Source organism: Scleropages formosus, chromosome 24, assembly GCF_900964775.1.
Source record: "Scleropages formosus chromosome 24, fSclFor1.1, whole genome shotgun sequence".
NCBI lineage: Eukaryota > Metazoa > Chordata > Actinopteri > Osteoglossiformes > Osteoglossidae > Scleropages > Scleropages formosus.
The window spans coordinates 868456-894909 of NC_041829.1; the positions used below are offsets into that span (position 1 = coordinate 868456).

At 43.2% G+C, this 26454-nt stretch overlaps 1 protein-coding gene across 2 annotated transcripts; it reads right to left on the reverse strand.

Moving 5' to 3' along the window:
• Positions 1-575: 575 nt before the first annotated feature.
• Positions 576-26454, reverse strand: msrb3 (methionine sulfoxide reductase B3). 2 transcript variants are annotated; one of them, XM_018756063.1, is made up of 7 exons: positions 26333-26454; positions 15228-15355; positions 9595-9703; positions 8558-8635; positions 6944-6972; positions 1909-2006; positions 576-1624 (listed from the first exon to the last, which is right to left on the reverse strand). In XM_018756063.1, the coding sequence occupies exons 2-7, from the start codon at positions 15301-15303 to the stop codon at positions 1418-1420; spliced, it is 597 nt and encodes a 198-aa protein (XP_018611579.1). In that variant the 5' UTR covers positions 15304-15355; positions 26333-26454; the 3' UTR covers positions 576-1417. The 2 variants fall into 2 exon arrangements, with proteins under 2 accessions (XP_018611579.1, XP_018611578.1); XM_018756062.1 differs by lacking the exon at positions 15228-15355.

Genomic DNA, 26454 nt, shown 5'->3' on the forward strand with positions numbered 1-26454 from the left:
ACTTTTGCTTGACAAATTGAGTTTGATCACCTTATGGAGATTCAATTCAATTCAAATCAATGTATTTTTATAGAGTGCTATTCTCACACAGTGACACGGAGCACCGAACAAAGGATCAGGAGGCGTTAAGAAGGTTAGCTATACATCAGATTACTACAAGAACTACAGTAGGTGTAACTGATATTTATTTGATCTTGAATTTTACTAATAAAAATCGAACAATCTTAAAGTCTGTTGAGACCAACTGAAATTAATAAAGACAAAGAGGAAGCACTTTAAAAACCACTACACTCATATTCACTTCACACTGCAAATTCTTTTAGTAGCTCTTCATAAAAGAGGGAGCTGGTAGTATACTGGTTAATGCTGCTGCCTTTGGACCCAAAGGTTGTAGGTCTGAATCTCATTTCTGGCTGTTATACCCTTGAGCAAGGTACTTACCCTAAATTGCTCTAGTAAAATTACCTGCCTGGGTAAATAACTGTAAATAGATTAATACTGAATTGCCTCAAAGGAGAGTGCCAGCTAAATATTTATAAAATAAAAACCCAGAAGTATGAAAAGTAAAATGTGTCAAGTTTTATTGAATTGCAGTACTTCTCAATACTGCCAGTGAATCAAAACAAAAATATTTAATCGAAGCAAAAGGCACTGGACACAGGAGGCAAAACGCACCCGCACACATTAAGATCATCTTTGTTCAGACTAAACATGTCATCTCTTCCATCCTATTTGAAAGAATGCTTTGGTCTCAGCCTGATGCTCATTACAAAGCACTTGCATAGTGTTTTTCTTCAACTTTCCAACTAGCAGTATCAAATGCCATGTCAAAATATAGTCACAAAGTATACATATTTACTTCTCAACATATAGCTCTGGAATATATTTTTCTGAAGAAAAAAATAACAGCTATGAATATATTATAAAAACTTTTGTAAAATGTTTAAAATCAATAGTGCCTAACAAGGAGAACAGCAAACATCTGTCTTCTTTACATAACACAAGTCTTTTTTAGCTGGACTGAGTCTTGGAAGGAGATATTAGCAGGGAAGATATTAGAGCAGTTAAGTATAGGCTGGGACTATCTATCCTGTGGGCATTTAGGTTAACGATACTTGTTGCTTAGAATGACGGAGACAGTACGGTGTTTAGTTTTAGACCACTGAAGCCCAAAGTGTCTTCCGCTGGGGAGCGCCACAAGTGTTTAAGGCAAAGGGTGTTTGTGGCCAGAAGTGGACATAGGCAATCATATCAAAGGGTCATTCAACGATGACCTTGAGTCGGGGGGGACGACACGGGTGGCGAAGCTCATCTGCAGCGTTGGGTCTGTGGAAAGTGGGAGACCATGGTGAGATGGAGACAGGAAGCCCATATGTCCATGGAGACAACAGAGGTCAGGAGGCTCAAGCTGTCACAATCAGAGCTCTGTTTTACTGGAGGCCATCGCCCCCTCCGTGGCACTGCTGGGGGCACCTTTGCCGGCCCCTCCCAGCTCTGCTGCCACAGATGGGCTGGGGGCAGCCTGCTCCCGCGGCTGGAAAGCCAGGGAAGCCGAGTTGATGCAGTAGCGCTTCCCAGTCGGTCGGGGCCCATCGTCAAAGAGGTGTCCCAGGTGAGCCCCACACTGGAAAAGCAATGAGGTGAGCTTTACCGGGCCATAGGTAACCTGGAATTGTCACTCTTTTCACGGATGGTGCAAAGGACATAGTGACTGAAAGATTAAGGGTTCAGCTGTACAGGATGATGTCTCAAGTCCAATGATAATCACTTAAAGGAAGGGTCTTCCTCTGTTTTACCCCCTGGGAGAGGTACTGAGCTGCACTGATTCAGTAAATACCCAGCTGAATAAATGAGGAAAAGCTGTGAATGTGCTTGGAAACGAGTCCCTGTCCATGAACCGAGGCATACCTGACTGCAGGTTGTCTCCACTCTGTGCATGCCGTGGGAGAAGTCATCTGTCAGGGTCACAGATTCCTCCTTGATCAGGTCGTAAAACGAGGGCCATCCTGTACACAGAGGAGCAGAGCGGCGGTCGGATGCATCAACGTGCCAAGCTGCTGCAATCGCCATTTTTATGCAAAGTCACACTCCGCCCCGACTGTGGTACCGAGGCTCTACTGCATGGCTTCAGACTTAAGTGAGGCTACAGTGCTGCAGGAAAACGTTATGAATGATGGTTATGAATGATTTAAGGCTGGTGGTTACGAAGGGCTGAAATATCGTGCAGCAAACCGTTCTTGTCAGAGTCGAATCCTTTCAAAACATTTCTGGAAATGAAGCAGTTTGGCACTGGCAGTATATCACAGCAATGGCAGCACACAGAGCGAAACACCCACACAGCCCACATTCTTGAACCAGCTCCCACCCCAGAAATAGTATCGGCAAGAGTCACGTACTGGCAACAATCGCAAAGGAAAAATAAGTGAGAAGACGCAGGCACGGCATGGCATGGCAGGCTGCAGCGACGTCAGCGAAGCGGCTGCAATGTCATGCTCCTGCAACAGCTTTGGGACAAGGTGTGTGTCCGCAAGGCTAAAACCATTTTTCAAAAGTGGGCAAAAGTCCTGCAAAGAGAGACAGACTCTGTGGAATGGGATTTAGCTTTGGAATGTGCATCATGGTGCACGTCACACAAGCCTGACATTGTAGGACCTTGGCAGCCCTTACCACCAGAACACAGTGAAATACTGTGATTGTGTGTTCAAAAGTATGGAAATGACGTCACGCCACTCAGCATTTATGTACATATGCAAACACGTGTGTGACCACGGTGTGCTTGTGTGGTGATGTGTGGGTGTATCTGCCAGCGTGCCTGCCTCTCAGTGTGTGTGACTGCATACAAGTGTGTGAGCGAGAGAGGGAGAGACTGGAAACAGAGAGATGTAGGATTCCCTCTGCCAGTCCTTGGCCGCATCCCTGCTACTTCAGCAAGCGGGATCAGAGACAAGTTCCTCTTTCTTTTTCGCTGCCTGCCAGCGCAAATGGTTTATTTTTCTAGCTCATTCCAACTAGGCTCTTGGTTCAACCCCCTCTAACTTCCCTTTCATTTCACAAGAAACTCCTAACTTCCTTCATAATTAGAGACTGGGACATGATGTGTAAACAGTGTGTTCCAATACTGCAAATATGAAAACGTGGACATTTCTTTACAGACATTTCACGGCTGCGGTTGCAGGCAGTGACGGCATCCATAGGTCACATTATTCATTTAAAAAAAGGGAGAAAGAAAAAAGCAGGAGCAGACAGTTTCTTCTGTTTTGCCTGTAATGCTGCGTTTCACAATGACAATATTCCTTTCAGCTAGAATTTGATGACAAAAGACTCTTAAACCAGACACACCACTAGACTGCACCATTCTACACAAACACACGACACACTACTCACTAAACACATCTGTCATTTTTACATTAAAAGAGCCCATGTGCAGATACTTGTGCCACGTTCACTAGTTTACACTGTGGTGTGAGACAAACTGGCTGTACTCAAGAATCATGTGTCTGTATCCAAATCCCTCCTTCTGTAACATAATTCAATGTATTGTATGTATTGTTCTCCGCAATGTTTGTCGTTTTGGAGAAAAGTGTCTGCTGAACAAATAAGGGCGGCTGGTGCGTCAAGGTTGGAGCTGCTGCCTTTGGCTCCAAAGGTTGCGGGTTCGATCCCCACCTCTGGCTATAGTGCCCTTGAGCAAGGTGCTTGTCTTGCAATTGCTCCAGTACCTTCACCCAGCTGTGTCCCTGGGTACCTAGTTGTGGCCCTGTGATAGACTGGCATCCCATCCAGGGTTCTTCCCCCACCCCTTCAGCCTTATGCCCAATGTCTCCAGGATAGGTTCTGGCTCATTGCAACCCCGCTCGGGACCAGCAGTTCTTGAAGTTGGTTGAATGAATAAATGTAAACACTGAGCCTCAGGGTTTTTGTTCAGTAAAACCATGGGCAAACCTTCACAGATATTCTGACACGTAGTACCAACAGTGGCTGTGTTTCAGGCTGGTGTCTTCCAGGTCCTTTTCACATGATCACAACACATCGGACTAGCAATTACACTTTCTGAGCATAGCGTTCTGGGAAAGAAGTCCTACAAAAAAAAAAATCCAAAGATTCCGGATGCAAACCAAAGAACACCTTAAAATACAAATATGTGGAATGTTGAAAATTATTTACAAGTGAACGGAACAACCCTCCAAAAAAGTAAACAGGCAATAAAGTGCCTAAAGAAAACCTAATGTGGCCTAAACATCAAGCAGAAAGGCAGAGGAGAACTGAAGCTGAACAACCGTGAAGAACCACCATCAGAGACGAGGAGCAAGGTTGTGAGAGAGGAAAGAACCCGCCCATCTCTGTCCACATCTCGGAAAACTCAACTTGAATGTTCGTAACAGAAGAAGTCGGTGTGAAATCAGGCAGAAGGGATCTGAGGTTCCATATCCTGACCATTTTCTCCCTATGTGGCTTCTTCCCACCTTTCACCCCAGAGCTTACTGGTGCCATACACTTGTAATGTCATACCACCTTACCATTCTTCTACACAGACACAAACATCTGACAAGCACAGATTACCAATTATAGCTGTTTTACAAGATACCAAAGCAACTCAGTTTTAACCTACCTACAATCATTTACTCATATATACAGCTGGGTAACCTTACAGGAGCAATTCAGGGTAAGCACTTTGCTCAATAGTACTACAGCTAGGATTCAAACCCGCAACCTATGGGCCCAAAGGCAGACAAACTTTAACCACTACACTGCCAGCTGTTGTTGCTGCTGCTCTTATCAAAGTAGTATATTAGTGACATTGTTGTGACTGCTACTGTGAGCATGTGGCGTTAAGGTGGCATGGTGGCACAGCGAGTAGCACTGCTGCCTTACAGTGCCTGGATGGTGCAAGAGGACATGGGTTTGATCCCTACTCAGTCTGTGGGGGGTTTGCATGTTCTCCCTGTGTGTGTGTGGGTTTCCTCCCACAGTCCAAAGACATACTGTTCAGGTTCACCCACAGTGTGAGAGTGACAGAGAGAGTGTGTTCCACTGATGTATGGAGGAGTGACCCATTGTAAGTAGTATATCTAGCAGTGTAAGTCACTGTGGTGAATAAGGTGTGTGGGCTGATAACACTACATGGAGTTCATTGGAAGTTGCTTTGGAGAAAAGCATCTGCTAAGTGAATAAATGTAAGGTGTTCTGGAAATGCTCCACCTGTACTTGTGTGTGGCCCTGCCTTACAAAACACATAGTTCATGTACCTTTCTATACACGTCAATAAAATAAAACACACTAACGCTAGGTGCCTGAGTAGGAAAACGGAAAGGGCTAGTGGGAGGTATCCGTGAAACTCAGCAAAGTGGTCAAGAAGGGTGCCCAGTACAACAAGCAGACCCCTAAGGGCAAGTGCCAGATAAACAGGGAGCCTCCAGCTGGACACAACTACAAAGTGACAGCATTCTGTTTGATTCCCAGAGGATACAGGAATTGAAGGACTCAGAGGGGGAAACGCCCGTGTTAGGGACAGTTGGGGAACTAACCCTCAGACACACTCTATGTGCATTCATCCCATCTTCACCCCAGAGCGGATAAGTTCCGCTCAAAAACTCGACACTAATTTATTTGGCCTTTTGGAAACTAGCCTTGGCCGAACGCGTCTGAGAACTCCATGTCCTGCGTTGCTTTTATTCATATGGTAAGTACTTTCACAATTTCTCGAGATGCATTCAAGTCGTAGGCTAATGACGTTCAAATGCAGCCGGCAACCCAAATAAAGCATTAAACAAACAAAAGCAGACGGCTCTAAAAGACTCCATGCTGTTTAAATTAGTCTATCTCATGGTGCTCCAAGCTGAACCGTGACAGTACAGTACATCTCAGAATCAAGAATATATTTCAAAACTGCGTAGGAGAGCAAAACTGAAATCGTGTTTGATGTCAAAAGGCAGCAATTAGGAGCAAAGGAATTCATCTGGATTATGTGTGACAGAACTCTTGTGTTTACAGCCAATAAAGTGGATCTCAAAATCCCAGATAGCATTCATTAAAAACGCCTTGCTGGAAATATGTTAATCTCCTTAAGTCAGCGCATTGTTTTACATTAGTGGCGTAATGGGCAAAGATTAATAGCCAGGTCTATCTTCTTTAAGCGCTCTTCTGCTAGCCCATTAGACAGACCACCACGTACACACTCATCCTTGCGATGAACCATAAAAAGGCTTTTAAGGTCGAGCCTTGAAGTCACCAGAGAGAGTGAGTGAGAGATGGAGGGAGGGAGGAACGCTCTCATCTGCGCACTGTGTAGGTGTGTGGCCCGCATCGCCTGCCGGCCTTCTTCATCGGAGCAGCCAGGTTTTATCAGACATCCCCTTCCATACCATTTGTACACCGATCAAGCGAGTATAACCTGGCCACAGTAAATTCAGTAATTCCACTGAACTGTATACATTTTTGGCTATTTTATCAACTTACATGTGGCCATTTCAACAATATGTTCTTTTATGAAGATGTGTCAGTTTGAGCTTCATCGGTCTACCCTGGACACAGAAAAGGGTCAGAACCAAAAGAAGAACTGATCACCGAGTCCCTTTCAATTATATATTCATATCTTATTCATACTTTTTGTGTTTGTTTGCTCTCTCGCATCATATCCCATCTGGACACATGTGTGGATGAAACTAAAGATGCTTAAGGTGCACGGTGTGTGTGTTTGTGTGTAGGAGGCCTTCCTCATTGCTCAGCTGCTCTGAATCGGCCCAGACTCTGGGGCACAGCAAACAGGGGTGCGCTGCTTTAAAGGGTGTGTGGAAGGCAAGTGTGTAAGTGTTGAAGCTGAAAGAAAGGTAAGAACACAGGGTAAAACCCAATAATGACCACAGCAGATGGACTTCCCACAGTGTACAGGAGTGGAGTACAACTTTAAAGAATGTCTTTCACCCTCGTGTCAAGATAAACATACCTGATCCAGAGTCAAACTTCTTATCAGAACTGCAAGACAAAGGAAAAGGAACAATAAATAAGGAACAGTTTTGTAAAGATGCAGAGCATTCACATGACATGTTACACAGGTAAGATTAAGTGATGAACCAAGTGACCCTACAAATAAATACAAATTAGCAGCAGGGAAGAATTAAGTGGGTATCAGAAACAGTAAGTAAATCAAAATAAATTCCAGTCAAAACCATTTTAGCACAAGGATGTTGGATTATAACTTGTTCCACATTATCAGGTAACAGCTGGACCAAAAAAAAAAGAAAGAGAAAAAAAGGCAAATATTTGTTATAACAGACTGAAAGTCAAAGTCACAGATCTGTCGAGACAAAACGGGCTCTGTTCAGAGCTCCCCCTTGTCCCCACTCCTGCCCTGGAGAAGGTGAGGAGAATATCTTGCAAACAGCGACCGGGCAGCTCGTGCACGCCGAGAGGAAAAGCAGAGGTTATCAATCTCCGGTGGGAACGCGGTGTCGGAGCGGCCGGGTAATGCGTCCCATAAATCGGGAGGCCCTTTGAAGCCATTTGCGGAGCGGTGGGAAAGCCGCTGTGGCAGGAGCACCCAAAGGCCCCCTCCGCCAACATATGTCTGATGTGCTGTCAAGCAGCATTAACCCCAGCGGCCCTCTGCCAGGCTGCACTGTGCCGAGCCATGACACGCCCGCTGCCCTCTTGAACTGATCGCAGGGAAGAGGCACAGAGCGAAGAACTGGGGGGCTTCGTACGACCGGCGCCCATCGGGTATTTTGGAAACACCTCCGAAGAGCCCTGTGCTGCAACTGCTTTTCATCTTGTACACTTACGCTACAGTAGCACCCCGTTGTTTATCGAGCTGTGTGGACGTCACCCGATAGATCCACGGCTGCGGGTTCAGGCCCATGTTAAGGTGAAGACTTCATCGTTACTAGAGCCATTTTATTTCCCATGTTTCCATTTCCAACTCTTTCATTACAACACTCTCCAGTTAATACTTTGTTGAGAAGCGTGGAAGGCGGAAGTGCCTGGGATACGACCATGGCACGTCACATAGCTATGAGCTTCCCTTAGCTTCCTCGCATCTTCGTCGCCTATGCTCATACTGTGACGGCTCCGGTGCTCCTCTCGCCTTTCAAATGTGTCATTTCTACTGTTTCACACTGAGTTTTCTATTGTGTGTGTTTGACTTTATTATTATTATTTTTATTGCAAACTACAGTTTGGATTCTTGGAGAAAAGCTTTTGAGGAGTTTAGTGGTGTTTTTAGAATGGTTTGGGGTGTAAAGGGGTGCAGTTTGGAGGGCAGGAATGCTCCCCAAAAGAAATAACGGCAAAAGTTCATTTAGCATCTTCACCTATTGCTCTGTTGGTGGAGAACAAATTAAGGGTATTAAGCCAGGAAAGCCTGTACTGTCATGTCTTCCCACAATACATTGTGTTCAAGAGAATTGTCGGAATGGGTGTTTCAATGCCATACAAAGGCTGGTTAAAGTGGGGAGGGTTCAAGTCTGGGACTTGCAAATGAGGGTAAAGGAAACAAAAAAAAAAAAAAAAAAAAAAAAAAAAACAGCCAGCCAGCCATCAAGCAAGACACCAAGGTACTCACTCGAAGAGAGGGGCTCCACACACCACACATGTATAGATCCCATCATCCTTGTGGTCGGTGAACTCCCCTCTGAAGGCACTAAGTACAGAGGAGAGATGGGTCAGCCGAAAGATCGGTGGAGCCAACACCAAGGAACAGTCTGGGGGCACCAAGCACAAAGACTGGATGCGACCTGTTACGAAGGGGCCGTCTGCAGAAAGCAGCCTAGCAGTGTGTGCAGGTCGTGTAGTCAACGTACCACAGAAGACAATAGTGGCAATCTGTGCATAGACTGACAACTTTCCACTAGAAAGACTGTATGATTTTGAAGATTAGAACTGAGACACACACAGAATGTCCATATGATTGGCAGCTTCTTTAGAAAACCATTAATACCGAAATGTACTTTCACAGCCGAAATCACCAAACCTACAGGCTGTGCTCTCAAATCACTCACTCACTCACTTTCAAACAGACACACTGAAACCACTCGTCCCAAGCGGAGTTGCGGCAAACCAGAGCCTAACCCGGCAACACAGGGTGTGGGGCTGGAGACACACCCAGGACGGGACACCAGTACATCACAAGGCTCCCCAAGCAGGACTTGAACCCCAGACCCAGCAGAGAGCAGGACGCGGTCAAACCCGCTTGCGCCACCCCACACCCCTTTCTCAAATCAATCACTCCAGACTATATTTATATATTGATATTTACATGGACTCCCCTGTAATCACAACCACCGTGATCAGGTGGTTGTGGAAATGATTAATTTTTTCCATTTTCACTAATATTAATTTTTAAAGTTAAGAAAAAGTTAGTCAATGTATTTACTGCAGCTTTGTGAGACTTTTAGAGAATCTAACCTGAAAACACATTGACATGCATCTGTATTGCTAAGCCTTTATTGATTGTCCATAAAACTTGCATTCTGTGTAAATCCAGTCCCTCCTACACTGTCAGACTTTCCCAGTTTTCATACGTTGAGGAGGCAGCGCAGCATGCAGCAGGTCCACCTGTTCTCCTGCCTGTGCTCCCCAAACCAACGCAAGGGGACCCACCTCTCAGTACCTCTCTCCTGGGTGACGTGGAACTGGATGGGTGTGAGGCGCCGCTTCAGCTCATCGTGAGAAAAGACCACTGGCCACGTCTTCTTACGTCGGCATGCTCCTGTGGGGGCCAGTACATGGTGAGCTAAGCAGAGACCCCCAAGCCCACCCAGAATGTTCACCCCAGCATGGTGCTCAGACATGCTCTACCCACTAGAGTTCCAGGCGAGAGTCAACTCAGCAAAGTCGTGGGGCTCATGATCCACAGCGATCGTTCAAAAGGAAATTTACGTCTTCAGTAGCTAAACAGGCTTTAACAGCCCAACCCAAATAATCTTGTCTTTATGTTGTGTTTCTCTTCCAGGGTCTCGCACACAATACCAGCTCTTGTCCCGCAGTGAACCCTTGTTCAAGAAGCTACACTTAAATCACAGCAAACTTTACTTGACGTTTATCCCAAACATAACTTTCGCTGAGACATTTTTCAAAAGGTAGCCTTATGACTTCCAAGCTATTTCGAAACTAAATGTAAAACTTTCTCTGCACTTCACACCGATTGCGCCACAGAAGCTACGTTAAGAGCCAATATTAATACACAGTTTTCCTACTGAAAGAGTGCTTCCTAATCTTAACGCTTAATGTGGACTCTTACTTTGCTGTGCCTCTTCAGGTACATTTCCAGCATGCACAGATTTCAGGGAATTGTGCCCCAGGACAAACGTCCCCGATTAGACTTGCGCTAACAGTGTTGGGTGTTGGGTTGTGCTCTTCTCTCCCGACACAGACACTGCGAGGGAGGTGTACAATTTTCACTCCTCCTCTGAACTACACGTCGGTGTAAATGACAGCTTTGGCTGCCACAGTAAACTTGAGGAGAGATCAAGAAAATAGGTAGGTAAATAAGGTAAGCAGGAGTTTCTTAGCTATTTACTGTAAGATCCTAAAATTCAGCTTTGCACAACCTTTAACCAAGGCTGACCTTTGGTATCAACTAACATCTAGAATGTTTTCTACAGCTTTGAAATACTACTAAATTAAGGCATTTTTTCCCATTTAATAATTCCAAACATTGATACATGCCTTTTTTATGCCACAAACTCAACTAGTGCAATACTGTACTCTCCAAAATCCAAACACCACCTTTGACAATTTCAGATGCTCAGGCAGAAATTATATCAAGAAGCACAGAGTGTGATTGTGTTACACTAGTTTGAGTGGCTGGAGTGATTCCCAGTGAAGTGCAGGACAGACGTTAAAATCGTTCTTCCTGCTCATAAAGCTCTGAAGGGTTTCACACCTCGTCCAGCAGAGCTCATTAGTATGTGGAAGGGCCCCTTCAGGAAGAGCCCTTTCTTGGAAGTCCTACAAAAAACAAACTAATAGTAAGTGGGAAAGCTTTCGGTTAGTGGCCCAGTAAACTGCGAAACAGAGCACAAGCTCATGTTAGAAAGGGCAGAATAATTCAATCTAGTCTAAGGCCCAAGGAATTACTTTTCCTGAGCACACTGGTTAAAGCTTCATTCAGTCCATGATCTGTCACTGTGTGCTGTAACCCATCCGCTCCTCCAAGACTCTGAGTGAGGAGCACCAGGTGAACTTTGTGTGCTTCCACCTCCAACCCGTCACTGCTGGCAATGCTTGACACACTGAAGATCACCTGCTGACAGACAAGCAGGGCTCGGATGTGAACCACAATGTCCGGGAAATGCTCACAAAATACTCATGTTTCCCCAAACTGAGCAATTTCACTATGTCCAAGAGAGGCAGCCAACAAGCTGCCCTTGGACACACACACACACACACACACATACACACACACACACACACACACACGTTTACCTTCTTCTGTACTCCTATAGTGTTTTGTTTCCATTCCTCTGCTCTCATGTGTTATTACTGCTACTTTTCGCAGCATGTTAAGTGTACCGGGGCAACATTTTGGGAATGCCATTCTACTCAAATTTATTGCAATTGTTGATTCAGGTTAATACTTGCATTGGGTTGAAAAAGAGATAAAAATACAGTTGATCCTTGCCTGGAACAGGAAAACAAACAGATTGCACTTTATTCCTACAAATTACAGTACGTCTAGAATACAAGTAAAGATGTGCTACAGCCAAAGTATTCCATGAGCAAAAAAAAAACACAACAAAAAAGGGGGAGAAAAAAAAAAAAAAAAAGGGTGGTGGGGGGGAACCCAAGTCTATAATGCAAAAAGAGAAGAGCAGTGACCATAAAGGACAAACAAACATTGAGGCCATGTGTGTGTTAAAAGGGAGCAGTTCTTTGGAAACATAGACCACATGTAACACACGTTCCCATTTGGAAAACTAGCGCCGCACCGTTCAAAAGTTCGGGCCATCTAGGGTTACAAAGTAAATGCAATCACTCTCAATTATTCCTCAATGGGGTTTTTGTTGAGGCTAAGACAAGAGCAAGGCGCTGCTGGCTCCTTCAAGAGACAGAAGAACACAACGTTGATGACCGAGCACAAACATTCAGTCTTTGAGAGAAACAAACGATGGGAAATCACTGTTACAGCAATCTCTCATTTTAATACCTATGGTGAGTTTGTCTCAAGCCACACTCTGAAATTACTGTAAGACGTCCAGGGCACTTTGTGTAGAGGTGATGAGTGAACCTGCACAGGAGTGCTAACAGACTGATTCTCAAAGCTTGCGGTGTTCAGCTCTCAATGCGAGCGGAAAGCTTATGGCCGAGACGACCGCAAAGACAAAGACGATGCGCGACCCTGATGAAGCATCCTAACTTTGCCAGGATGTGCAGTGAAAGCGTCCGTTTAGGTTTACAGCGCTGACATGGCGATGCCTTATGCAAAACTGAAGGTGTTAAAAAAACAGAAATAAATGAAACACTGATGGGTGAAGACTGTTGAGCCATGAATAAAATTAGCGATTCCAGAGAAGTACCACAGTACTCGAATCGTACATTTCCACCATAATGAGTCTTTGGGATGTACGAATATTCACATTTGCCTTGCTTAAAGGCTTCTTTCAGCCAAATCAAGCATCATCAGTGCATGTGTAACTTTACACTGGTTCATTCAAAAAGCAAAAGAATTCTTTCTCCCTAAAACAAATAAGTTTTCCTGAAGTTTCTGCCTGAACTCTTTGAGGAGGACCTGTAGGAGGTGACTTTCTTCTGAACTTCTTCCCACAAATAAATGTGACCAATAAGACCTACTATTGACTGCTGCAATACATATACATACATACAGTTTCAAACAAACACAAATTGAGATAAACTTTTTTTGATAAGTTTTCCTCCTGATATACGTATGGGGGCACATAAAAAGCCAATTGTGCTTCCAGGCATCTCGAAGCACAGATGTCCATCTGTATGTCATTTAGTCCAGGAGACACAACTGCAGTTTTAAATTACATGGTATTGGATTGCAATTGCCTGACATTGTAAGCTGTGCTCCTTCACTCTTTTCTTTTACCTTTTCCTTTTCATTACACTCTTCATCAGTCTGATTAAAGTTTATCCATTTTATGTGATTCCTTTGCCGTTTCAATTTTATGCTAGCGTTTTAATTTTTTCCCCCTCCCCCACCACATACGTCTCCCAGTGGTGATGTAGCCTTTTGTCGTTTTAAAAATAACCCAACGCGGCACTGTGGCACCCCATACACTAAGTATGTGGGGAATTCCCAGAAAAGATTGAAACCATGTGAATGAGGTAAATTATGAGGACTTTAAAGGACCCTTCTGTGAATGGACTCCATTGATGGACTTGTTCCATCCCATTGGTGGAAAGCTGCTTCTCGACGGACTGGGGGTGCAGTGCGGGGCGGCCGGCCGGCGAGGCCGAGGTGATCGTTCTCATTTACGGGACTCCTGAGCTCCATTCTCTGGGCGCGACAGGCGAGCGCAGCGGCGTACGGCAGCTTCAATTCTGGGAGGTCGGCGAAAGAGACTCTGCACTTTCTCCACTTCTCTCACTCTGTCTTTTGTGGGCAACTGAAGTGGCATTAGCAGAACTGCTGCAGGAATGCGCTGCATGTCATACCATACAAATTATGTGGCCTGGTGCACACAGAGGTCAGCGTCCAAATTAGCACATTTTTTCCCTACATCCTGGCTTTTCAACCTCAAATATAAATATTGTTTCCTAATTGTAAGCCAGGTTTGTTCTTTATAACCCCACCCCTTTGCTTATTTAAACTTGTCAAACTTTGGGCTCTATTTAAAAAAAGGCCCCCTGTTTCTCTCTTCCTGTTCCTAATAAGCCATTCAGTCCACCTAAAAGTTGAGAAATGCATGTACTATATAAATTACTCTGTTTGGATTGCATTAGACAGTTTTTCTACAAATAGCTCCTGAATTAATCAAATCTTTCAAGTATGTTTGCCCACAATGTCATGCAGATGCAAAGTTCTGCATGGCTTAATTGAGCCATCTAAGTACACACTCTATTGAGTATTTCAGTCTATGTGCACCTCTTTTTTCTTACCAACATTAACTTTTTAAACATTGCCTAAATTTATCTGTCACACCAAAACAATTAGCTTCAGACCAAATAACTGTTCCATGTTTATAAAGCTTATTCCAATTTTGTTTAAGGGATAATTACTATGCAGTGATACATCATGCATATTCTAAATGAAGATCAAGTAAAACTGAGTAAATTTAAATAAAAAAAAAAAAAAAAGAATACCTTAAGACACACAATTGCCAGCACTGGAACAAGCAATACAAGTGTTTAATCTAAAGTGTTTCTTGCTGGCACAAGAAACACTTAGATTAAAAATAGATTAACGTGATTATTGCAGTACAGTACAGGTAAGCTCAAAGGAAGCCAGGCAGCATACCTTATGTAGTCTAAAAGGCAACAAAAAAAAAGCATTTGTTTTGTGAGGGGTGGGTGGAGGTTGAAATAAAGAATGAGCCCAAAAAAGCAGTGAGCCAAAAAGTGCTACTTCCAAACAGGGGCGAGAGAACGTTGCAGGAAAACACACACACCCTTGACACAGTCCTGGAAGTGGCAGCTGGGCTCTTGTCACAGCCTCAGCATCACGAAGTCTGCTCAGCGATACACTTGTTGTTCATACCTATTTCTAGCCTCTCTTTTTTTAATAATACTTAAAAAAAAAAAAAAAAAAAAAAACACCTCTGGCTTCCCCTACTGGTCTCCTCTAATACTACAGCAAAAAGTTGGTATTTGATACTTAAATTGCTCATTTCTCATAAGATGTATTAAATGTCTTTCTTTGCTCTAAAGAAATACGAATCGAATGCAGGAGAATCTGGGAATAAAAGTGGGAATACTTTGAAAATAAATTACAATTAACCACTGCAATTGAGCAGTCATTCAGGGCAAAATACTTTTAAACTGAGGCCACAAACTTTTAAAAAAGAGCAAATGAGAGTTTTAAAGTAACCCTACTGAAGCACTATCTCCAAACTGCTGCCCTACATTTGTCCTGTAAAGGACTGCAGGCAGGTTTTTCTGCATTGGACTCTGCCCCTTCAACCAAACATTTATATAAACACACCCATGCAAGCAGAGACGCAGACACACACACACAGGAAAACCTTTCTCTCCGTGTCCACACGCACGCACGCACGCACGCACGCCAAGGGCTCAGAGAAGTAGGACACTCCACGCAGCACCCAGTTGACCTGAGGGGAGCCCACAGGGCCGCAGTGCCACAGGCTGGCTCTTAGTCACCAGGTGCAGCAGATTGAACCCCGACATGGCCGCTGGCTGCGACGCCCGCCCACAGTTTGCCCCCGGGGGGCCGCTCACACTACAAAGCAGGGAGAAGGAGAGAAACAGAAGAGGTCAACAACACCGTCCATCACATTGGGGGCCTGCTCCTGTGCCTGCTTGACTCAGCATCGAGGAGAAGCATGCAGAGAGCACGAGGTACACGTACACATGGAGAAGCTGGCAGTGGCGGTTAGTGATGGCGAAATCAATCAATCTCCATCGCGAATGGGAAACATCTCATTTCCCTCCATTTCCACCATTACCCGTGATTGATGGGATGCTTCCAGTGGGCCACGGAGGCCGAGACCCAGCGCCGCCGAGGGAATGGACGAAACATTTCGTACAATTAGGCTCGGAGGGGTTGAAAGTTCACCTCTCTCATTAGTGCAAAGGTATTAGTGAACACATGATTACTTTCAAACGCAACAGGACAAAAGCAAAGGTTTTTCAAAAATGTTTATTTTCTTCCTTCTTCCCTTCTGATGAGAAGACACCAAGCAGTATGCCTGCAGAAGCATAAACTGAGGTCTGTTCCACTGAGAGCCCATATTTTGAGGAAATGTACAGAAAAACATTTCACTCTGCAAACGCTACATCTACAAGAACCACTGACAACAAAATAACACAATGATTAAAAAGAAGGAATACACATCAGGCCAGATGTCACCTTTCATATTTGGCAGGATGTAGCCTAAAAGTAGTGGTTCTCAACCCTCTCCCTCTATTCTGCCATTAGCTCAACTAGTTCAGGTAATCAATCATCAAGCCTTCAAATTATGTGTGGTAACAGAACATAAGAGGTAATAAGGGGTTTCAGAACCGCCACTTTAGTGGCTAAGAATTTGGACTTATAACCAAAGGGCTGCTGCTTCAAGTCTTGAGAAGGGATCTGCTGTAATGCCCCTGAGAAAAGTACTAAACCTTAACTGCTCCAGTAAAATGTCCAGCTAATAATAAACTTTTATGTAGCACTTTCAAAAGCAGCTTGTCCAGGCACTAAAAAAAAGTATACAATGTGCAATAATAAAACACCAAAACAAGAATCACCAATAACACAATAAAATGAGGGGGATCATGAGAGGAAAAATTGAAAAACTTGGGCATAGTGGTTAAAGCTGCTGACTCTGGACTCAAACATCATAGGCTCAAATCCATCTCCAGCTGCAGTAGCCTTGAAAAAGGTATTTATCCTAAATTGCTCCAGTAAAGCTACCAGTTATGTAAATGGGTAAATAACTAACTAGCTTAACATTGTATGTCACTGGAGTGTAAGTGTAAAACAAAACTCAAGTGAGTTACTTGAAAGCAATTCAACATGTAAGGTTTAAGCCTGGATTTAAAGGTGCTTGCAGAAGGAGATTCCCTGATGTTCTTGGGAAAGAATTTCCACTTTGGGTACACAGCAGTCTTATTTTCTGCAGAACGTAGGTGAGCACAAAGGCCCCATGAGAAGCCAGGGTGAGATGAACGAACACTATGAGGTGGCGAAGAGGTGCCAACCCATGTATATTTTTGTAAGCATAAGGAATTTGAAGTGAGGTAAAATGGGATGCAGGCTGGCAGTGTTTGCCAGGTGGAAAAAATTTTTTAACTGTGAATCAAAAGTAACACCAGGGTTAAACAGAACTAGGAGGGTTTATCATTTGGATTTAACATACTCTGCCACGTACAGAGTGGATCCGGCGTTTATCTGTATAGAAATGATGGGGCCGACAAGGAGCATGAGGTGACTTCAGTCCTGACACACTTTAGCCTCAAGGCATCCAGGATTTAATATGAAAAATTCAGTAGGACACAACTGTGAGAGCTACTTCACTATTAGGTTTACACCTTTCTACATCTGAGTAGCAGCACCATAAAAACTATAGCTCAAACTATGAGATTTTAGGATGTGACCAAGTGGTGATGTGTTAAATAGCAGAGAGCCAAGTATGGAGCCCTGTGGAACACCACACTTTACATCCTTAACTTCAGGAGTGAGAATACAGTTAAGAGTTATTATACTTTAAGTGCTTATCTGAAGTAGGAAAGAGGTGTCTGGAATTGTTTTGCATGGATTCACCAATATGGGAGAAGTAGCAAAGCGATGAAGCACATTTGATGGCTTTCTGCTATTCAGTCAGTGTTCGTTCCTTGCAGCGCTGCAAATGGATATTCCGTTCGGAAATATGCCATCTACATCTTAGTTTGTAACATACCGTCTTCGTACGAGGCCCTGTGGGAGTGTGTGACAGAGAAGGTTTTAAGAGGACCTAGAAAATCAAGGGTGGCCAAGTGAGAGGTTTTAAAGGTCGAAAACTTTTCATTGAAGGAGGTGGGGACTGGCGGAGTGGAGAATGTGGTGAGGACAGATTCAGAGAAGAAACTCTGACCAATGAAGTGTCAATTTCGGAATCTTACCGAATGCAGAGACGAGATTGCCGAAGGAGGCAATTCGGAACCAGAAGGAAGAACTGAGTGATGAGAAAGACAAAATCTGTGATATGAAAGATGAGAAAGCGGTGAAAGCCCCAAGCATTCCAACACAGCAAAGAAATCTGCGGCAAAAGCAGAGCACGGAGCGTCTATGTGGATAATAAAAATCACTCATAACAATCTTTTCATGACTGAAGACAAACGCAGAGTAACTCAAACTGACCCAAGAAGAAATCATTGTTTGAGAGGTCTATAAACTATAATAACGGTTGGAGATTAAGGGACAGACATTCAGAGCAAGACGTTCAAGCGGGGAAAGAGAATGGTAACGGCACTTATGCAATACTGTAAGCTGTAGACAAGCAAACCACCACCAAAACCAGGCAGCATCTAGGCAAATGAGACCCTCACCTCGTCTGTGCAAAGTTCCCATAAAGTGCAGGTATTTATCATCAAGAACGAGCGCATTAAAAAACGTATCCTTATTTGCACAAGAGGTGCTCAGGAGGACACACGTAGTAGGTGTCGGTGGGATAGTAAGACTGGCCATAAACTGGGTTTTCCAGACTGTTTCAAATTCTACTTTCTGTACGTAGCCCACTGTGGCTGGGAGAAAGCAACAACGTAGATCTCGGAGGTCACAGAATCCCAAAAAGACGACAAAACTCAGTTGAATAAGAGTGAACTTAAGTAACTATGGATAATAAAGCACCTCAAAGCAATATTACACTTGCAGATGTTTCGGCGCATGAATGATCCACGTCCTTTCAGAAGCAAGCATAGAACACAATTTACATAAAGAAAAAAACTGATAGCGTAGTGCTGCTTGACAGTGATGGTGTGATTGTTTCTTCAACCAGGGTTTTTATTCATACACAATATTGAAATGCTGACAGGTACACAGAAGCCATGCATTTAATCTACTGTTCCATCTGCCTGAGGATACAGCATGCAAGTGCTTCTCCACGATGAAGGACTTTGCTTGCAACGAAAAACCCTCATGTTCTGTCACTGGCCTCTCTGGCCAGTAATGTGCAAGTCTTTAAACCGTAGTCTCAGTGCCTTTCGGCCATCCTAGCGCCAGTGGACGACCTCATCTCCCATACCCCGTGGGGCTGGACGTGCCCATCCCTAAGCAGCAGCACCACTTGATAGTACCCACCAGAGCAAAAGTGGGATGGTGAGGAGCATCAGGGGTTCTTTTGAGGGTTAACATGAGGTCAGCATTGCAGGAGCAACACTGCTAACAAGAACACAGCCGGAGTGTATGGGGAGCAGGGCCCCGCCTAGTGGCAGCATAATGCTGTGCCCCACAATCAGAGGGAGCAGAAGGCAGAGCAACATGGCTTAGGAATGTATTGAGCTTCACCACCTGGGTGGCATGGTGGCACTGTGAGTAGTGCTGCTGTCTCACAGGGCCTGGGTGGTGCGAGAGAAGGTGGGTTCAATCCCTGCTCAGTCTGTGTGGAGCTTGCCTGTCTTCCCTGTGTCTGTGTGGGTTTCCTCCCATAGTCCAAACACATGCTGTTCAGTTTCACCTGTACTGTAAGTGACATAGTATGTTCCATGTATGGATAAGTGACCCACTGTAAGCAGGTAGTGTAGTGGTTAGAGCTGCTGCCTTTGGATCCAAAGGTTGCAGGTTTAATCCCCACCTCTGGCTGCAGTACCCTTGAGCAAGGCAACTACCCTAAACTGCTCCAGTAAAATTACCCAGCTCCCTAAATGGGTAAATAATTGTAACCCTATGACAGTAAGTTGCTTTGGAGAAAAGCATTAAATAAATGAAGTAGTGTATCTAGCAGTGTAAGTCACCTTAGTGAATAAGGTGTGTGGGCTGATAAAACTACAAAGAGGTCATGGGAAGTCACTTTGGAGAAAAGTATCTGCTAAATAAATGTAAATTCCACATTTGCAGCATTGTCTAATTTGTAGAAATAAAAAGCAGGTATATATTAGTTAAAACTTCATACAAAACATTCTGTGGTTCATACAAGAAATCCATTCTTTGAGTACATTTCTTACACTCAAACACACAGTCAAAATACAGGAAACTAATCTGAACTCTTTCCTCAAATCAAAGTTTATTAAGCGGGGGGGGGGAATCGGATGAAAAGCTGAAATTAAAATGCTAAAAGTTTCCACATTCCTCAGATTCCTCTCAAACTTTTGGCTCCCCAGTACAAAAATGACCACAGCAGCTCCTTAAGGATGAGAAGCCTGTCAAGTGTTTCATTTATCCAGTGCAATACCACAGCCTTACACAGGGTGGCATAGTTACACTTGTTCACTCCTCCACCTGTTAACCACTTTTCAAAGTCAGCTTTTGGTAAGGCAAAATATATAGAGAATGCTGGGAATTACAGGAAGTTTTCCCAATTTACCAAAACACTGTGTAAATCAAAAATTAATCCACTATGACCCTTAAAACTAGACTCATTTTCCACTTCATTATGTACATCTAGATGGTATCAGATGGAAACTTCATCTTCTAATTTTCAGTGCACAGGAGAGAGATGCCACATGATCTTCTACTACTATAGCCCCTCAGCTTCAAGGTTAGGCAGGTCATAAATTCAAAGGTGGCTTTCTGCTTGCTACTGTGGCACTGAGCTGTTATTTTTGCACTTGTGACCTTGCCGTTAGCTTTAATGAGTGCGGTTATTCTCTTCTGGGGTTTCTCATTAATGAGGTCTTTTCACTCACAGTAGTGCTGTCGAGTGGATGTTGTTTACCGCACCATTCTCTGTGAACCCTACAAACTGTAATCCACAAAAACCCTAGGAACGCTGCTCTTTCTCAGATGCTGAAACCATGGCATTACATCTATTCATTTAGCAGATGCTTTTCTCCAAAGGGATGAGCAGCTCAGAAAAATACAAAAAGTACATTACATCAAAAGGAGACATTTGGATGAAGACGTGTGATACTTGAGTCCAGTTATTTTGTCACATACTACCATATGAACTAGTATACACTACACCATGAGCTACACACAGGCTTTTTCAAAAATTTAACAATAATTTAATGAAAACAGACAAGTTTGATAAGGGACAGCTGATAGCATACTGGTTATAGCTGTTCTCAGAGGACCTAAGGGTTGCAGGTTCACTCTCCAGCTGTAGTACCCTTGAGCAAGGTACTTACCCAAAATTAACATTAACAGTACCATTATCCCAAAATTAACATTACCTAACATCCCCCATTAACATTACCCTTACCCAAAATTAACATTAAGATTACCCAATTGTATACACTGATCAGGCATAACGTTAAAACCACTGACAGGTGAAGTGAATAACACTGATTATCTCATCACAATGGCACCTTTCAAGGGGTGGGATATATTAGGCAATAAGTGAACAGACAGTTATTGACTTTCATGTATCCGAAGCAAGAAAAATGGGCAAGAATAAGAATCTGAGCGACATTGACAAGGGCCAAATTGTGACGGCTACACGGCCGGGTGAGAGCATCTCCAAAACAGCAGGTCTTGTGGGTGTTCCCTGTATGCAGCGGTTAGTACCTACCAAAAGTGGTTCAAGGAAGGACAACTGGTGAACCGGCAACAGGCTCATGGGCGCCCAAGGCTCACTGATGGGCGTGGGGAGCGAAGGCTAGCCCTTCTGGTCCAATCCCACAGAAGAGCTACTGTAGCACAAATGCTGAAAACCTTAATGCTGGCCATGATAGAAAAGCATCAGAACACACAGTGCAACGCAGCTTCCTGCGTATAGAGCTGCGTAGCTATAGACGGGTCAGGGTGCCCATACTGACCGCCATTTACTGCTGAAAGCACCTACAATGGGCATGTGAGCATCAGAACTGGACTGTGGAGCAATGGAAGAAGGTGTCCTGGTTTCATGAATCACATTTTCTTTTAAATTACGTGGACGGCCGAGTGTGTGTGCATCATTTTCCTGGGGAAGAGATGGCAGCAGGATGGACTATGGGAAGAAGGCAAGGTGGCGGGGGCAGTGTAGTGCTCTGGGAAGTGTTGTGCTGGGAAACCTTGGGTCCTGGCATTCATGTGGCTGTTACTTTGATACGTACCACCAACCTAAATATTGTTGCAGACCACGTACACCCCTTCATGGCAACAATATTCCCGGAGGGCAGTGGCCTCTTTCAGCAGGATAATGGACCCTCCACACTGAAAAAATGTTCAGGAATGGTTTGAGGAACGTGACAGAGTTCAAGGTGTTGACTTGTCCTCCATATTCTCCAGATCTCAATCCGATCGAGCATCTGTGGGATGTGCTGGAAAAACAAGTCCGATCCATGGAGGCCCCACCTTGCAACCTACAAGACTTAAAGGACCTGCTGCTAACATCTTGGTGCCAGATACAGTAAAACCCCGCTATAGTGCACCCCGATTTACAGAAAATTCAGATACAACACAATGGGTCTTTGGACCCTTTTTTGTTCTTTGCAGAAAGTGAGAAACTAGACTGAAAATTTCAAAAGTTGGCAAGTTGACAAAATTTAGCAAACTTATATTTACATTTATTCATTTAGAAGACACCTTTGTCCAAAGCGACACACATCTCAGCAAAAGTACAATTTATGCATTACATTTGTGTCTTACAGAATGAGTAGGTTAGAAATGTAAGTAACAACCATTAACTCCCAGAATTCTTTAAATCAAACGTAATATACTTGCCAGAAAGTAAACATGCAAAAACAGTCAAATAAGGGCGATTTAAAATGTTTAGTTAACATCTGGTCAGTTTGAACGCTGATTTTCTTGAATCCCAATTCAGTGACCCTGCTTTTTTCACAATGACATTTTATGGATCCTAACAATTGCATTTTAATGGGGTTTCACTATACCACAGGACACCTGCAGAGGTTTTGTGGAGTCCATGCCTCAGAGCTGTTTTGGTAACACGAGGGAGACCTACACAATATTAGGCAGGTGGTTGCAATGTTTTGGCTGATTGGTGATAATGAGTAAAATAATTCTAAGTACCTTAACATTATAAGTTGCTTTGGGAGAAAAGCATCAACTGAATGAATAAATGAAAATTAATAAGTGCTCAGTAAATATGGACATGTTTATGAGATCAGGGAGAAGTGAGTCCAAAGGAGGTTAAGTTTTCAGACCCTTCTTAAAATGTAAAGAGACTCAGCAGCTTTAAGAGAAGTAGAGGTCATTCCACCACATTGGAATGATAAACCTTTTTGCCTTTGAACCTTTTCTGTGTGGGACCACCAAGCTGGCAGAAGTGGCGGAATTAATGTAGCAAGTGATCAGGTCTTGTAGATACTGGGGAGCAGATCCACTGATGGTTCTGTAAACTGTAACCAGAGTCTTGAATTTAATCCAGGCAGCTACAGGAAGCCAATACAGGAAAACAAGTAGTGCATATGACCTGCATAGCAGGAAAATCTGGGGGAAGCAATTACTGGGCCAAGGGAAGAGGTGTAGATTGAGAACAGGACCCAGTACCAAGCCCTGAGGAACTAGCACCAACAATACCACATTCAGAATAGCTTAGATCATAAATCTTGGCCATTCTACTGCTTAGTTCAGCTGAGCCTCATCCATGTTTGCATGCTTTATAAATCCTGAGTGGCACCCTCATCATTTGCTATGGGGTAGCTCATGCTGTTTGCTTTTAAATGAGCAAGTACATCTGAAAGTATTTCTAGAAATACCACAAACTTCACAAGGTTGTGTATTAAATTATACAATCTACATGTCATTTCAGCAGTAATAAAACTTAATTTCTTTCACATAATTTTTCCCTTTCAGTTAACCACCTAAGGTACAAGCTCAGGACTGTAAATAGACACTCTGAATGACACTGAAATCAAAACTGACCATAAAGTAATACTCCAATGTTATCATTACACAGCCTTCTGGTTCACTGTACACTAATTTTACCTATGAGTGGGATGCAGTGAGAAGGTCCACATGTAACAGCTACACATCTATGCCAAATCCTGTCTTAATTCTTTTCTAAATGTCCCAGGACACTCCATCTGACCTGAATGATCACTAGGTACAGCAGATCTATAAATAAAGATAGAGCTCAGTGTTCAAACCCATGGATGAATCAGCATCTGGAACCTGTCAAAGGTTTTAAGAGAATATGACATAGTATTTATTAAATGTATGTATTACCATGACACAATCGCTCAGTCTGAATATATGACTTATCACATACATATCAATGTTTATCTTGTATCTGCTCATTCCAGGTCAGGTGTTAAGTAACAATCACTTAACATTATTTAGAAATTGTAAAGATTGATGGTGTTCATAGCTCAGGTTGTTTGTCCAGATGTTCACCGAGCTTGGCATTCAGACTGCAAACTTTTGCAGTTTCAATGCCAAGCTTGGAGAACACCTGGACATTTCATTATGGAACTTGGGCTGTCAATCTCAATGGAGGAATTAAAGTACTGGTATACAGGATTCAACTACTGCTGCCTCACACTAGCTGGATAACCTTTTCCTTTAAGTCTACTCAACATTCTATTGACAAGAAAGCCAACATTCCAAAAACAAAAATATCACACTGATGAACATAACTATATTTGATGCTGTTGTCCAAAACAATATATTTCACATTTAGTATCAAAGCTGTTAAAAAAAGAAACCAACAGAAAAATGGTCTGTTTCTGCTGCTGAACTTGACATCTTTTTAAAACTACCGTTTTTTTTTTTTTTTTAAATTCTAATGTGTACTAAATTCTCCAATGACAGCTTTCTTTAAACCAGATTTTAAAAAAAAAGGTTTCATGTTCACTGCATCCATTTGAATTGCATCATTTTTCTTTTTTTAGTTAAGTATTTATACCACTACTGTGCATCAAGAAAATTCTCTTTTATGCAAGTAGTCAGTAATAGGACAGAGTTACCATTCTGAAGGACTAACCACTCAAGTTTTTTTTTTTTTTTTTATAAAAAAAATAAAGCCCTTAGTGAAGCTATTTGCAGAAAGGGCAGAACTTCCAATGTCCTCAAACTATGGGCTGTGGTATCCCTTAAGATCCATGCTTTTTCCAAAACCTAGCAGATGTGTATAAAGAAAATGTATCATTCACTGCCTGGAAAGAGAAATTAACTCCAGAAGCATGGATAATTGAATACATTAAAATTGTCACAAAAGAACTTAAAAGTTTATATTCAAAGACTATGTCAACAGCAAAGGACAAGCAAACTAAACTCCACTAGTAGCATATCATTCTTATTGGCTTTCTCTGCAGGAACAGGCTTTGAAATCTTGAGTGTGATAAACCAGGGACGGCTTCTATCACATCCAGGGAAGGAAGTGCACAAATGAGTCACGGGGGTCACACACAGTGCTAAATAGAGAAATATTACAGTCATCAGCAAAAACAAGCTGCAACACACATTCAGTACACAAGAGAGTAGCTGATACTATGAGATCAGCACTGGAACAGCCTGCACACAGCACTGCAGCTTCTGCCTACAAAAGATGGTCAGAGGTTAGAATTCATACCCAAGACTCATGACTATTGTTAGGGTTGAATGGCATTAAATATTTAAAGCAACACAGCTTATCCTCATGGTTGTGTTATATGACACTGCAGACATCACACAGTACTGGGTTACAGATTTAATTATGTTAAGACAATAAGCAGCACTCACATTCATGGCAATGCATTACAAAAATAAATGGCCAATTTACAAGGCTGCTTTGATCATCATCATCATCCCTGTGGGCTTCAAAACAAACCAAAAGCATTTCACTTGGATTTAAGGAAATTAAAACATATGCTACCAAGGGGATGTGTCCCCCCCAATGTTTGTGTGTAACCCCAGAGTACAGTACTACTATTTCTCTTCACTCACTAACACGTGACAAGTTGGTAGGCTACTGACATAAATATCTAATAATTTTAAAATGAGAAATTACAGCAGAATAAAAGAACCCTTACGGTTTGGGTTAAACATTACCTATTCAGCATCTACAGGGTTACCGTAGGCGTAGACAATTTAAAAATAGTGTTAACTAAGAGCGTCACATCCAAACAACTTAACGCAGCTGACGTCACTTGTGCACGAGCGCGACGAAAAAACTGCGTTTGCTCGAACAGGTCACATTCAAAGAGAAAAACTGAAGAAATGTATAAAACTCTGCTGCTTTTCTGGGGGGAGTAAAACGAACTGTAGTATCTGTCTCAGATGTTCCGTTACATATGCTATGGTCATTGCAGTGCAACGACAAACGTCGATACAACAATTTATCAACGACAACGTCATGATGCAGCGACTAAGGAATACAATCAATGCAATGAGACAGACTGTGTGTAATTTTTACGACAGCTTTCCAAAAATATAATGCAGCGACCATGGCATGATGATTTAAATAAAAGACAAAATGTCACGATATACCAGTAATAATGGCGGTTAAAAATGCGCAATAAAACTGCACATACTGGCGAAAAGCTCCGACATCTTTCACCAGCAGAGAAGTGAATGACATGATCGTGATCGTGATCGGGGGGTGGAAGAGTGCTGGAGAACGCCAGAAAACTCTGAAGGCTCTTCAAAAACACACCCGTGAACGTCAGCTACATTTCATGGCAGTCGGTTTAAAAAGCAAAAGACGCGCAGACCTACCTGCGAAAGGCGATAATGAGGCGAAGAAGAGGAAGAAACAAACGACGCAGAAGCCGATGACTCCGCGGCGCCTCATCCGTCGCCCACGCAGCAAAACCCGGTATATGTCCGTGAAAGGCTGC